Genomic DNA, 14,782 nt, shown 5'->3' with positions numbered 1-14,782 from the left:
ACGGAAATCTTACAACAGTGAATAATACATGGAGACATGCACCAGAATAAAATAGGTCCAAATGAATCTTGAGGTTGTGTGGTTTGATCTCAATTGGTTGATATTGCGGTGTAGTCATTGTTGTGGATTCTATAATAATTTGGTAAAAGGGTAGAAGCATCATTTCTTTTGTACAAATACCATTGCTTTTATTCCAACAAGCCTTTAGGCTTGAAGAAATTTCCTATAAGTGTATTATACACAACAAACATGGCCAAAAATGCAACTCAATCATTGATCACACATTACATTGACTAATGGCAGCTATTTATCTTCAGCAGTAAAATCTGGCTCTGTTGGTTTCTGAAGCAGAAGGGGTGTTATCCTGTCTGGCACTCTTGCTTTATTTGCTTTATTGCGTCGCAGAGCGCGAAGTGCATTAGCAGCAAATCTTGATGCATAGATGGTAGCACCAAAACTTGGTGAACTGGAACCTTCCTTTGCTAATGCATCTTGCAACCTGCTTTCTTCTACACGAAGAGATTCTTCTACCTTCTTCCTGCAATAATTGCGCCATGCTGCTTGTAAAAAGCAAGCTGCCCAAGTTCTCCAATGACCTGAGTAAAACCTGAAAGTATGGCGGAGCTGCTTACTGTGAAGTCTTCGAAACTGAGAGGCCACAAACTTCAAATCATCAGCCACTAAAGCAAATGCTTCAACTTCTGAGAGTGCTTGTGCAGTTCGGGTTGAGATAGGTAAGTTAGTTGATGAATGAGGGTCAAGAGCCCAAGTAAGAAGCTCCTCTCCACAAAAATCACCAGCTTTTAGATACTCGGAGTTGAAAAAACCTGTCCTCCCTCCATTAGTGGTTACAGACTGTAGTTTGCCCCTCATTACAAACAGCATCTCATTAACTGGGTCACCTTCACGAACAATGTAGCTGTCCTCGGTGTAGAGCACTGGCTTGAGTCGGTCACATAGTGCATCCAAGAGTTGTTCGTCCATTTTTTCAAACATTGGCACCTGAAAATATTCATGCATAATCAATATCAGGAATTGATAAAGAGATCTTTTACTATATTACTCTCGGAAAATCTCACTTGTATATAAAGCAAAAGGTTCATCTTAGTTATGATGCCAACCATTAGAGATGGATAAAACACATCTGTATTCGCGAAATAAGGATGAAACACAGTCAAAGAGCAACAGTGAAAAAACTCACTCTCATCAGTAAAGCTAAACAAAGATGGCGCTTTATATCTCTTCTGAGGTCTTTAGGAAGGTTGTGAATCAGATTCTCTTCCTCAACACCCCTTGTTTCCTGCCACTTGTATTGCTCATAGCGCCTAATTCGCTCTCTGAGGTTCTCAGGGAGTAGCCGATGTGACATCCACTGTTCTGCATCTCGCCTTTTCACCCTCATCTCCTCTAGTCTCATTGTTGAGGACTGCAAACATGTCTATCACAAACAAGTATTCAGCTGATTAGAGCCTGGGATTGTTTTACTCACATAAGACATACCATTTTTTTTTTTACAGCAAATAAATTGATATTTCAAGTAGACTAAATTAAAGAGGTTGCAACATCACAGAAAAAGAAGGTGTCATACACCAAAATGAGAACTCTGCAATACAAGTTCTATTTTCTTGATAGAATCTTTGAAAGCTTTTATTTTCATGGCTCGTTCGTGTATTGTCAAGTGTGTCAAATGCCATTTAAGAATTTCCAGAACAGTGAACATAAAAAGGAAAGCCACAATGCTACCTGCATATTTCCAATGAGAAAGGCAAATAGCACCAGGCCGGAGATGGAAATGAAAACTGCAAAGCAAATTTCCCATACGTAGGTACTTGTTTGGAGGTTTTGACCAAGGGAACTGCAACATAAAGGATCAAAGTTAGATTAGAAAAACTAGACAGAAAACTCAAATGAAACTGAACTTTTTAAGACACAACTCAGAATTCTAACAGGAGTTCACAGGTGCATGCCTCGACTATCTACAGACTACAAGGTACTTGCTACCTCCCACCAAAACAGATTACATGCTGGGCTAGATGAGAAGAAATCACCTAGTATTTTTTGTCTGTCTATGTTGGAATAAGAGTTTTTGGTGCTCTTATTTGTTTAATGTTGTAAACATTTCTATAAAATTATTTGTTGATTTGGCCTAATTCCTTTTTTTAACCCAATTTCTTTGCGAGGAAAGAATTCATCAGTTTCCTAAGCTTAAAAATTAGATTCAAGCAGGAAAACCGAACCAAAAATATCAATGGACATTGTGAACCTAAATTCTTTCACGTGCTAACTCCAAAAAACACAATGAATTATAGGCTACACTTGACATGACGCATTGCAAAGCTAAATTGATAGATAACAATATACTCTTGCAAACTGTTTGAGCAATTAGATGAGATGGTCACAAATTTCAGACATTATAAACTAATAAAAACCCAGTGTTCCAGCATCGGTAAGTCTAATATGATCAAGCTACGCATACCATATGTAAGCCACAGACTATTCTAAAATTGAGTTTCTTTCTATTCCTTCTTGATCTTTAAAAAGATGGTTAATGACCACTACATATACATGCAAATGTGGTTAAACAGAATGACACTTTTTATAAAGATCTAATAAACATTCTTTTGAATATGGCAAAAAAAAAAAAAGCAAGCACAGAGTGCATGCATACCTTAAGTTTTGTAAACCCCACCAGAAACAATAAAAGAACTTCTGTGGAAAATTCATTGATCCCACAACATCTGATTGGAGAGCGTCAAGGAACATCCCAAAATCAAAGAGCGTTGTGTTTGGTGTCTCTATAGGGCAGGAAATATTCAGCAATGTTTTAAATCCTGTATGATCATCATCACAATACAACGAGGCATGACGACAGGCAGAGGAATTTGCACAAGCTTGTTTCCAGCAAGTAGTTTCACGTTCTATAGAAAACAGATACCAAAAGGCTCCAAGTACCTGAAGAGCAGGAAGTCAGTCAATTCTCAGTCTAATGAGTCCACAAAATTATAGAATAGAGAATGATGTACTATTTCAACATACTAGTGAAATCTGCTGGTATAGCATAAGCTTGTATGCCAGGAAAAACTTTAATATGGCTGAAAATATACAAATTTTATTTCTAGGATACCAATTGGTACACACATGAAATTTTTTTAAATGACGCCTTTCAAATAGAATCATCATCCATAGGTAACTTCGAGTAGCACAAAAGTGAACAACAGATCATATAGCATATCCATCAGAATTGTAACTCAAGCTTGTTGCAAACTTACATGGCTGGCAAGCATATAAAGGAAGAGATTGAAAGCAGCTCCAGCCCATGCTGTTTCAGTGAGTATGCCAGATGTTCTTGTGACTTCCTTATATAAAGGATAAACTCGAAGGACCCTCGGAATATATTGGAAAAAGACAACAGACTTCAGCAAATTCTTGGTATTCAAAGATGTTGCACCCCGCAACTTAGGGATAATAATTAAAATTACAACCTGAAAATACATAGAAGGATAAGAGTAAACCACTGAACATACACTTCTATTTACATAGGAGGTAGGTAAAAACCAACATGCAAAGCAAGAATGCTCCATATCATGTAAATCTAATATCCATGATTGAACAAGAATAATCTTCTCACAAGATCTACCAACCATGTGTTATTGCAATGGAATAAAACTTTATTCAATCAAACCAAAGAAACATTTTGAGGGAAGTAAGTTGCACCTGTGGTAGTGGTAGAACTGCAAGAATATCAATCAAGAAGTACGTGGACAAGTATCTCTTTGCTATCTCCCAAGCATCTTCAACTAAAACGCCTCTTCCAAATACACGTGAAGAAGGAGCAATGAAACCAGTTCGAAATTGAAGGGCAATATGAAGAAAGTAAAATATATCAGTAAAAGAACGCAAAACACTAGCTGTAACCTCCAATGTTCTGTCTAACCCCAGGCATTTGTTGTCATTATCAATCAATGGAATGTAAAGGAACAAAGGATCCAAGGAGATTGCAATTACACACGATAATACAAATATTTTGTTCCACTTTTGAAGAAAAGGTCCTTGAGGATCAAGTATGTTCTTGTTGGATCCCAAGCTTTCTTCCACAAAACCACTTAAACTGGATTTTACGGCTTGAATTATGCTTTTGGCCCTCCATTTACCAGGTTCCAAGCCTTTATGTAATTCGTTGGAAGCTATTACAGCTTTACTTCGGTGCACTCCATCCTTAGCATGAAAATTTCCTTCAGAATTTTTCTCTGATTTCCAACCCTGAAATCTGCAAGGCGACCAATTTAAGTATTAGAAAAAACAAGTTGGCATTATGTCAGCAAATTGGTGCACAGTTATACAACATCTACACCTATACTCGAAAAAGTGAATAGTCCATATTCAGATTTACTTGGTTAATCATTTTCATAAATATCAAAGTTACCCAATAAAGTAACCAAACATGAATGTGCTTGAACTTTCCTTTTAATTTTCTCTTCTCTTCCAATTTCAAATAGAAAAAGCCATCCAGGCTTTCAATTCTTTCCCAGGTCCAGAATTAGTTTACTTTCCACTCATGATTCTCTTTAATCTCTTAGTTTGTTTTATTTACACCTCAATTTCAAACAGAAACTACTTAAAGGTGTAACCTAGATTGAAAAAAGAAATGGAACTTCCCGAGGTTCTCAGAAAACTGACCTCGAAAACTCCTCTTGTCGGTGATTCATAACTTGAGCCAATGCATCAATGTGCTCAATACAGAAGATCAACTTCCAAAATCATTCTAGGCAACAAGTTTTTCGGTGAAAACTGTCTTGAGTAGCTCAGCCAAGAGCAAATACCATTCCCTGAAATTTTAGTATAGCTTATCAGATAAGTACTCGATATCTTGATTCTCTCCAAGTATAACTACAGTTACACCAAACAAACAGCCACAAAAAATTTCCTTTTAAGACAGCTTAACAGACAGGAGTTGAATATTTTCAACAAAGTCAAAGATGCTTAAAATGTGTAAAACCTTGTCACAAGAGTATAACAGACCAACTTGTTCTTTTCATGAAAGGAGTCGATAAGTAATTAAAAATATACCGACAAACATGACTTATATATAGAAAAAATAGTTGGAACCTAAAAATGAATTTGAGGTCAAAGGCATTGAATGCTCTAGAATAATCAACAAAGTGTATTGGAGACATAGACAAAATTTGGCAACCAGCAAATTTCCACATCAGGGTACTTACTTCAACGACAAAAAAAAAAGAAGGTAAACGATGCAACACCTTGATCAGCTACAAAATTCTAAAACATCAAACATGAAGCACTTGCTAATTATTGAATTCTCAAAGTTGTAACATCAAACAATAGTTGTAATCATAAATTTTTTGCAGGAAGATAAATATGAAAATGAGAATTTATTCGAACTGATGCATTGTTAGAATATAATGTTGGAACTATGCCACAATCCGAAATCAATTAGAGTCGACTATATGAACATTTTGTATATGTTAAATTTAGAAAGTTCAAATATAAACTTACCTAACCTCCGGACTATGCTTCGAAAAAACAAGTCGGGAAGATTTGACTTTAGATCACTAATTTTGTCGAACAACGATCCGAAAGCAGAAAAAATCGCTTATGGAATGGTAATGTTCAGTTCACCTGACAAAAAGACAATATATATGTGTATTGGGAATGAAGAGATCAGAGTTGGAACTCATGAAAGCAAAAAAAAAGTGGTATTATGAATCCACTAAGTTTAGAGAAGAAGAGGATTTAAGGTGTTTTTTCAACTGTGATTTGATCATTTATTACTTGTGCCCACCCAGATTTCCTTTGTGGGAAGTGGAAGATCCACAACAGAGTCTTTGTGGGTCCTACTTATTAGCTTTACCGGGACCCACTGTTTGGTGCTTTTTCAAACCGGCCGGTGACTGTCAGCTGTCTCACAAAATCATACAGCACGGCGGCGCTTGCTTCGATTCTTCCTAATATCTTCTTCTCTCTTTCTATTCAACTCCAAATTTGAAATGATAAATTGTATCAGTATTTAAACTAGTAATACAAATATATAACAACCCTCCAAACAAGGTGTTAAAGACAGCAGCAGTGGGTTTCATTTTAACGAATAGAATTGCTTTTCAATAAGCAAAGGCAATTTGTACAAGTTAACAAAATCAAAGCGTTTGACCTGACTGTTTGACTTCCACAGTAAGTTTGTTTTGCTCCCCCGTGAGCCAAACCAGAACGTCACCGACGTGTGTGGGTGTTTATTATTATTATCATAAATAAATGTAGTTGTTGTAAAGACATTGGTTGAGTTAAATTGTGTATTGATCCTATTTGTAGCATAGTCAAGGTAGTTAGTTGGGTAAACTATTTTATTGTTCACAACATGTCTGATGCACCTCATCCTCATGATTCCTCAGTTTGACAATATCTAGTTTTATGCACTATTCTCCATTTATTTTGTCAACTAACTAGGACTTTGAGGCAGAATTAATACTACTAATTAGTTGTGATTAAAGACACAATTTTCCCGAAGATGACCCTTTCTTTAGGGACAGCTGTTAATTAATGCTTGTTCATGCCAAATATAATATCGAATTAGACAACACAAAACCATAAACAGTAGTATCAGAGAATCGGTACAAACATAAGAAAAAAATTAAACATCAAACTGGCTACAACAATAAAATAGTTTATTTTCAAAGTTTTTAAGATTTTATTGATCTGTTAAATATTTTCCCTATTTTTGTGGTTGCAACTTCCACATGAGCAGTTGTGTCTGGGAAAATATAATATACTTTGTTGTCTTACATTCACCAGCAGAAAATTAAACGTAACAGTTCTTTCAATCAGTCAAGCCTGCAGTATGTATATCTCAAAGCACGCCACTATAAAACGCTATGACAATATAGTATAATTCATATATGGCACCAATCAAGAAGCAATGAAGTATGATTGGTCCTATAGGTCAATGAAGACACCCAAAGAGAAGGGAATAAGAAATGAAACAGAAAACAAAGAACTAAGATATGCAGTCTGGACCAAAATATTAGTGCACATCTTGGCTTAGATCTTGCTGCAACAAAATGTAATCCTGGTCTACAAACTTGGGGTTCCCACTAGTGCTATTGTGGATGATAAGGAGGCATTCCACCGGAATGTGGTAGGCCGTTCTGTCCATGCATTGGCATCCTCCCATGACCCATTTGAGGAGGTCCACTTGCTGGCATAGAATAATGGTGATTGTGCATCTGCATCGGCATTTGTGGAGGTGTAGAACCAACAGGTGAGTTCCAGCCTGCTGCTGAATGCTGAGGTGCACCAAAACCTTGAGGGGCTGGGGCATATTGTGTAGGCCCATTGTATGGATGAACATCTGGACCTCCTACAGAAGGTGGTTGCTGCCCCATGACTGAGGGTTGAGAGTTCATCATAGGGGGTTGGGCATTCATCATAGGGACATTCGGGATTGTATAATCTCTGCTGCGATCATTATTCACCTGATATTAGACCAGGAAGCATGCAATTTAGTGGACTACTCTTTCCAAATAGGGGAAAAACATTAAGTGAAGCGATGGATGACGCTAAACTCTGCAGTGGCTCCTATAAACTACTCCTACGATCTCTAGCAAATAAATCTCTCTATGACCCTTTTTACCTTTATACTGAGATCAGTGTGGCGAGAGTAGGAGATATGAAGCTTACAAAATCCTCCTTCATATATGGAATGTCCTTCTAAAGCTTCCTTTGCAACAACTGCTGTCTGCACATCTGCAAACACATCACATTTATTGCTTAACATACAAGCACTCCTAATACTGAGTAACTGGATCAGTTCCAGTAATGCAAAACCAGTACAAGGGGGACTAATTGTTAGGAAGGTAACAATCCACAGTTAAGGTCAGATACAAGTACAATAATCACTAAAGCTTCTTCAGTCAATATATCTATACCTAAAACAAAGGACAAAACTTCATTGCTGAATTCTATATGAAATAAAGCTGAGAACCATCCTTGGCCTCTTTGCTAGAAATACTTTTGAACCAACAACAAAACAAGCAACTAATGACTTTTCAGCGGAAAAACACACTTTTGAAAAAAAGAAGGAAATTTTCATCTCACCTGGATATTGTATTAGAGCCTGAACCCCACCATTCTTATCAAACATTGCAATCTTTAGCACAGGGCCGAAAGCTGAAAAAACCTGAACCCCATGCATTAAAACAGATAAAGCAATGAATAACTCGGGATTAAGGTCACAACAGAATGTACAGAAATTTATCTTGCAACTGAAGCGGGGTACCGTGTGTAGGACATCCAAGGTTACAGCATATTGCATGTTCTCAATGGAAGCTAGAAGAACATTACTCTCAGGCTCCAGCTTCTTCCCATCTAAACCCACACTGATCTGAAACATGAATGAAATAAATTTCAAAGAAAGGAAAGAAACCAGCATTTCATCACAATATCAACCAATCAACTACAAATGTACCCTAAGCACAGAAACATTAAAGTGTACCAATCATACAAAAGATCAGCATACAAACTGCTATACTCTACCAGTTAAATCATAATATCCATGAAGATGCATTATCATAATGTAGCCCCCAAAATGCAAAATACGATATGCAAGGCATTATCTCTTTTGTAACACTTGTATTTTTTGTGTAGAGAGTATATATTGCTTGATAGATAGAGATAGGTGAAGTTGATAGATGAAGATGGTTGAGTCGCATGCTTATAACTGATTCCTTCTTACTTAATGAAGCTTTTTGACTAGTCAAAAAGAAAAAAAAATCAAGAATATACAAACAAGGAAATTGGAAGACAGAAAACAGAATCCTAACACATCCTTCCATAGTTCCATGCAACTAATGACCACACGCAAAGAGTTGTGTCTAATTGATTACCTGACCATTTGCATCAATGGCTGAGGGAGCAACAGGAAGGAGAGGATTGGTGTAGTCCCTAAATCAAAACCATATGTAAAATGATGATTAAAGAGATGAGAAAAGTAGTCATTAGACCCTAAAAGAATAGGAAATAAAATGAGTATGAGTGATGAAGGATATAAAGATGCAAATGTACGACCAGTTTTCCAATAGTGAAATAAGCCATCATCATGAATGTCTGTTTAGCAGAAAGAGGGGGGAAGAGGGGAGGATGTTCTCTGTGTGTGTGTGTGTGTGAGGGAGAGAGAGAGATCATTTCTACCTGCTACGATGACTCTGAAACTTCACACTCAGATCAGTATGTGCAGAATATGTTATTTTGAAGGAGCAAGGTCCCAGTTCTGGAATCAAATACCTAACACAGAAGAGAATGATAATATAGGTCAATGGCTACTCTGTCACACACTAAGTAGGACTAAATTGAACAACTGATGATGGGTATAAAGACATAGCAGTATTTTTTTAGCTTTACAACACATCTTTGTGGGATGTAAGTTTCCAATTCATCATTTTTTGGATAATGAATTATTTGGTGTGAATATAACGTTACCCTTGTCTCAAAAAAAAAAAGTGTTTGGGCATATGCGCATCGGAATAGCTATCTAATAGCAAGTCTAAGAAAAAGTCTTTTCCGGACAAGCACCTTTAAACTGGGATCAGCAAATATTCCTTAAACTAGAAGTTGCAAGATCACCGGTTGTAACTTATGAATAAGTTCAGTAGCAACATTTAAACTGCACATTTTAGCAGTAAACAGGCCACATTGCTAGAATTACAACGAACCTAAGGAGCATTAAATGTGAATATATAATGAGCTATGGAATGTTCAAGGAACATGCGTGTACCCCTTTGGTAGATTCTTAAAAAAGTTCTTCAAAGATGTCGAGCCCCAATGTATGTGCACCACATCTACAGTTAATGATCCATAACAGTTGGGCTACTCCCCAATCTGAAATATAAATCCACAATCACCTGGGAATGCTTCTTCCATCAAGGGCATCCTTTGCAGAAGTGGCAGTTTCTGCATCAGAAAATTGCACTAGAGCCTGAAAAAGTTCCAAGGGAGAGTGGTGGGGACTTATCAGCTGAATCAATGGTCAGTAACATAACAAAACCAAATCCAACTTCAGTAACATACTGACCTGGAATCCAGCAGTTTTCTCAAATGTCGTAATCTTATGGACAAATCCAAAAGCTGAGAACACCTGAAAAAATTGGATTATAAGTAGAAAAAAACAATTGAAGGTAAAATCAAGATACAAATCTGAAAACATCTTAAATGTTATGATGCAATTTCAATCATTGTTTTTTTGAATAAAGAAGTTCAAGTCTTCAAGATAAGAGGAAAACCATAGTTTCAAATGATTATCGACTATATATATACACCCAAACGGTAGGGGTAAGGTTTGCGTACAACCAACCCTCCCCAAACCCCACTTGTGGGATTACACTGGACATGTTGTTGTTGTCTATATATATATATATATATATATATATTAATAAGGGTTTTCGGATCAACTTGCGCGCACCGACTATTCCATCGGGTACCTGCTACCTCCCACCAACAAAAGTATCGGGTAACTCGGTCCACCAAGACTTAGGCAGATGGGAAGAAATCCCCTAGTACTTTTTGCCTCCGCTTGAATGATTATCATATATATTATCTTCTCTCTTACAAATATACAGCGAAGAATCTCCTTTCCAGGGATGAGGCCTATCAGTTGACCTAAAGAAAATCTTAAATACAAAAACTATTGTTTGAAAAGGCTAGAAAAGAATATCGCTCCTCTCATTTACTCCATCTGATGCAACCTAAAGCTACCAGAACACCGCAGTATTGTATGATCAAATAAACATATTTACATCAGCCATTCAAATTTACAGAACATTCATCAATATTTCACTAGCAACAAAGTTGATTTAGTATCTTTTCTTTGTTACTGCAGTGTCCGGGCAGGTTGCACCCACCTCAACTAATTCCACATGGTACCTACTACCTCCAACCAACACAGGTACCGGATATAGTATCCAGTTAAGAAAGCCTATGGTTTGACTTAGTGAGAATAAATGCAACCTAGTCAACTGACGATCATCATTGGTGGGGCCTTCAGCAACAGTAAGGGACGAGACACATTTAAAGTACCTAATAAGCTATTAATTATAATATTAGGAAAACATCAACACGAATAAGTAACAGAGAAAGAGGGTTTATGCAACTAATTGACGAAGGACAGAGCATTGAGGTTCTCTTATAAAGTGTTGCTCCACACTAAAAGTTGAGTTGTTTTAAAATAAGAGAGAAAATGACACTACAACAGAAGACTGAAATGCTGCATCCATTAACAAATGTCATATGCACAAATAACAATTTTGCCTCGGACAATAAGATGAGGAGCATCCATTATGCACATTCCAATGAGAGGATGTCAATTTTCAAAAAAAAAAAAAATGAAACATCTGACACTTCAAGGGAAGTCAAGACATTATTAAGAAAAAGGGGTGAGAAAGAGCCAGTGTTAAGCAAAGGAGAAAGGAAACAAACACACATGAGCTCTTTCTCCCGATGCAATAAGCTGCCATTGCAGATATATCCTTGACATTGGCCTGCTGATCCATTCATATTCATGTCAAAGAGCACTCAACAAAACAAGACATACTATAACCTAATACTAAAACTACACAGAAGCCTTTCTACGAAGGTGGGCGGCATGGGCACTCCACCAAATGAATATGTGGGGAAGTATAATTACTTACCAAGTGTAAGACATCAATACTGACGAGGCGTGCGTCATTTCCCTCAATAGTTACCAATAATACATTTCCAGCTACATCAGCAGTAGTTTTGTTGTTCACTATCTCTTGCCTGTTAGAATACTGTAGGTAGACGGTTTTCCCTCGTACCTGAGCCGGTTCTGAGGAAGACGCATAGTACGATATCATTGCAATAGCTTGATTCAATTCTGCCTACGATAATTAATAATAGAGGATAAGAACATCAAGAATAAGTGTAGTTTCACTAGAAACAAACAGAGATTTGAAAATGAAGGAAGTTACACTTACAAACTCTATAAATGCTTGATTTCTATTTGCTCCAACATTACACTTGGTATTGACAACTTTACCAAATGGCTTCCCCAATTCAATCAGTTCCTCTTCTGTGCACTCCCATGGCAAGTTTCTTAAATGAAGAACCTTAGAGGGAGGCTGCGTGTATCTGAATTGAGGCTGGCTAGATACAGATGACATTCCAAAACACAAATCCAAGCTCCAACAAAATCAACACAGATAAAGCCCAGCAAGTAACGCTCCTTCAAAAGTAAGACCATATTCGCACATAAACAAGATATTTACAATATGCAATTTCACACCTCATCACTCAAAAACAGCACCTAGCTAAAAGGTATAAGTACATCAATCAAAAGATAAAGCATGTTTATGAACCCGCTGTGATTCTACAGCGAACAAACTAAATTTAGAGTAAGTTCAACTACTTCCATATACTATCTTGTCCTTCTTCAGTTTTTCTCATGCCACCAGAAATTACTAATCCCTTGTGTTCTTTTCTAACTGTATACAGAGGGAAAACAACTAAAAAGAACAAGGAACAAAACATACACTTCTTATCCTCTTCCTAGTGTAAGAAAGTAATCATTCAATGTTATAATCATAGCACCATACTTGGCAGTTCCTCTCCACACCCAAGAAAGTAGTAAACAAATACCCCGATGAGAATTGCAAACAGAAAAAGCAATACAGATTAAGCAGCATTTCACCAATACAAAAATAACAGAGTCAGGAAAAAGACACAAACTTTATCATCAACTGTCCACAAAGTTGGGCTGGTCGATGCACGTAAATGTCTTAGAGCGGTAAAAAACTAAATAGCGTACAACCCCTCAAGCCAAAACCCAGCCAACAGATAGAACAAAGAAAGAAAATGAAAAAAAGGGGTCAGGAATTATCGTTGCAGGGGAAAAAATAGTTATAAATCAAAAGCACTGTCGTTCAGAAACAGATAAAGAATATGAATTTAGGGCAAAGGAACAAAAAAAAATGAGGGATATTTCAGTTAGGCGTACCAAGGGGGAGACGAGACGAGACGAGAACAGCAGAGGATTTTGTTCAGGTATCACGGAGACGAAAGGGCAACGGGGCGGTGTAAACAAAGTTCAATAGATCTTGAAAACGCTGGAATTAAGGAATCAAAACATACCGGATGAGGTAGAAACAAAGCCAAGGGGCGAGGCTGGAAAACACACAAATATATACCTGGAGCAACATATGTATTTATCATAAAATGCCACTACTTTTCTTTTGAAAAAATAATCTCCACTACTTTTTTTTTTGAAAAAATAAGCTAGTGAATTGTTCGGTATCACACCCTTTTGAAAGAAAATTATGACTTACTATTATTTTCAATCTAGTTTCCTAAAAGATATCAATAATTATCTTAATTTACTTAATTTGGACTATGAAAAAATTCAAACAATTCGCTTAAGTAGGACTAGAGGGAGTATTGCGTACTGACATGAGTAATTTGGAATAAGATTGATTTAAATTTTAGATTTTGTTTGAATATGTAATTTGAATTTTTAAAGTTGTATTTTCTTAGAAACATAAAAACTTCAGAATTTGTGGAAATTATTAAAACTTTTCCAATTCTTAAGTAATTTTTTTTTAAAAATCATATACAAAGTATTAAAATACATTATGACGTCGAATTAATAAATCACATATCTTCATGTTTCATAAATAAATATTTTTCAAACTTTCAAATACACAATTTTACAAATATTTATTAGTTCAATAAATTAACAATAGTAGTAACTAACTATTTTATGATAAAATCCCTCCACATGGTACAATCGATCTCTTCACGTCGATTATGAGTTTTTTTTTTCTTTCAAAATTTAAATTATGGTTTTTTTTTTATATATAAAATAAACTATGGATTATGTTTTATATCTTAAAAACAAATTTAGAATTATAAATCCTATTTTCTAAATTTTTTGTTTGAAATCATGATTTGAAGTTGAAACTAAAAATTTGTGCAGATTTTATAACCAAAGGTTGATTTAAAAAATCAAGCTCCCAAATCCTGATTTTAGCCCAAAATAAATTTGAGCAGTTCATGGCCAACTCAATTTCTAATTCAGCTCATTTTAATTTCTCCAATTTCAATTTAATCCCCCATTTAACATCTTAACTATTATTATAAAAAAATGTATAACCGTACTCTTTTTTATTTTAACTTGCACTGCAATCCCTAACAACTTGTTTAAATGGTTGTTGCCTTGATGTCATATCATATTTTATCATACTGCTAGGGGTGTTCATGGTTTGGATAAAAACCGATTCAAATTGAAAAATTGAACCAAACCGATAAAATAAAATTGATTTTATTTGGGTTTGATTTGGTTTGGTTTTAGATTTTTGAAAATCGATAGTATTTGGTTTGGTTATGGCTTTATTAAAAAAAAATCAAAAAAATAACCGAACCAAACCGATGAATTATATACAAATATTTTATTAATATACATACTTAATATATTATTTTTATAAACAATTTTAAAGATCTCATATATGTTTTCATTATAATTTCTTTATAATTTACTTATTGAAAGCAAAAATGTCCAAGGTGAAAATATTTATTTTATTGATTTCATGTATAAGAGTGTCAATGACAATTCTCTGTGGGATTGAAAATGTCAATGTCTCTTCCTTCTAAGCTTTTAAAGGTTTAATCATAATAAATTCAGTGATAGAAAGTTCAATAATTTCAGTCATTTTAACTATTTTTTTTGTTTTGAATGGATTGTTGTCACTTTTTTCACATTTTGAAAGAA

At 35.7% G+C, this 14,782-nt stretch overlaps 2 protein-coding genes across 4 annotated transcripts; both read right to left on the bottom strand.

The window, feature by feature from the left end:
- Positions 1-113: 113 nt before the first annotated feature.
- On the bottom strand, positions 114-4,788 carry LOC125834329 (cyclic nucleotide-gated ion channel 1-like). Its single transcript, XM_049513482.1, has 7 exons — positions 4,678-4,788; positions 3,715-4,267; positions 3,270-3,482; positions 2,669-2,952; positions 1,744-1,855; positions 1,202-1,438; positions 114-1,002 (listed from the first exon to the last, which is right to left on the bottom strand). The coding sequence occupies exons 1-7, from the start codon at positions 4,704-4,706 to the stop codon at positions 304-306; spliced, it is 2,127 nt and encodes a 708-aa protein (XP_049369439.1). The 5' UTR covers positions 4,707-4,788; the 3' UTR covers positions 114-303.
- Positions 4,789-7,001: 2,213 nt separating this feature from the next.
- Positions 7,002-13,199, bottom strand: LOC125834328 (polypyrimidine tract-binding protein homolog 2-like). 3 transcript variants are annotated; one of them, XM_049513479.1, is made up of 11 exons: positions 13,016-13,199; positions 11,997-12,244; positions 11,691-11,900; positions 10,079-10,141; positions 9,909-9,982; positions 9,199-9,291; positions 8,895-8,952; positions 8,288-8,392; positions 8,107-8,188; positions 7,643-7,755; positions 7,002-7,484 (listed from the first exon to the last, which is right to left on the bottom strand). In XM_049513479.1, exons 2-11 carry the CDS (start codon positions 12,180-12,182, stop codon positions 7,110-7,112), a joined length of 1,359 nt encoding a protein of 452 aa, XP_049369436.1. In that variant the 5' UTR covers positions 12,183-12,244; positions 13,016-13,199; the 3' UTR covers positions 7,002-7,109. The 3 variants fall into 3 exon arrangements, with proteins under 3 accessions (XP_049369436.1, XP_049369437.1, XP_049369438.1); XM_049513480.1 differs by lacking the exons at positions 11,997-12,244; positions 13,016-13,199 and adding an exon at positions 11,483-11,543 and having other exon boundaries at positions 11,691-11,836; XM_049513481.1 differs by lacking the exons at positions 11,997-12,244; positions 13,016-13,199 and adding an exon at positions 11,483-11,540 and having other exon boundaries at positions 11,691-11,834.
- Positions 13,200-14,782: the final 1,583 nt, after the last annotated feature.

Source organism: Solanum verrucosum, unplaced genomic scaffold (assembly GCF_900185275.1).
Source record: "Solanum verrucosum unplaced genomic scaffold, falcon-dt-bn FXZP01000279.1, whole genome shotgun sequence".
NCBI lineage: Eukaryota > Viridiplantae > Streptophyta > Magnoliopsida > Solanales > Solanaceae > Solanum > Solanum verrucosum.
The sequence above is the reverse complement of the archived record's forward strand: the minus strand, read 5'-3'. Positions and strand labels throughout refer to the sequence as shown.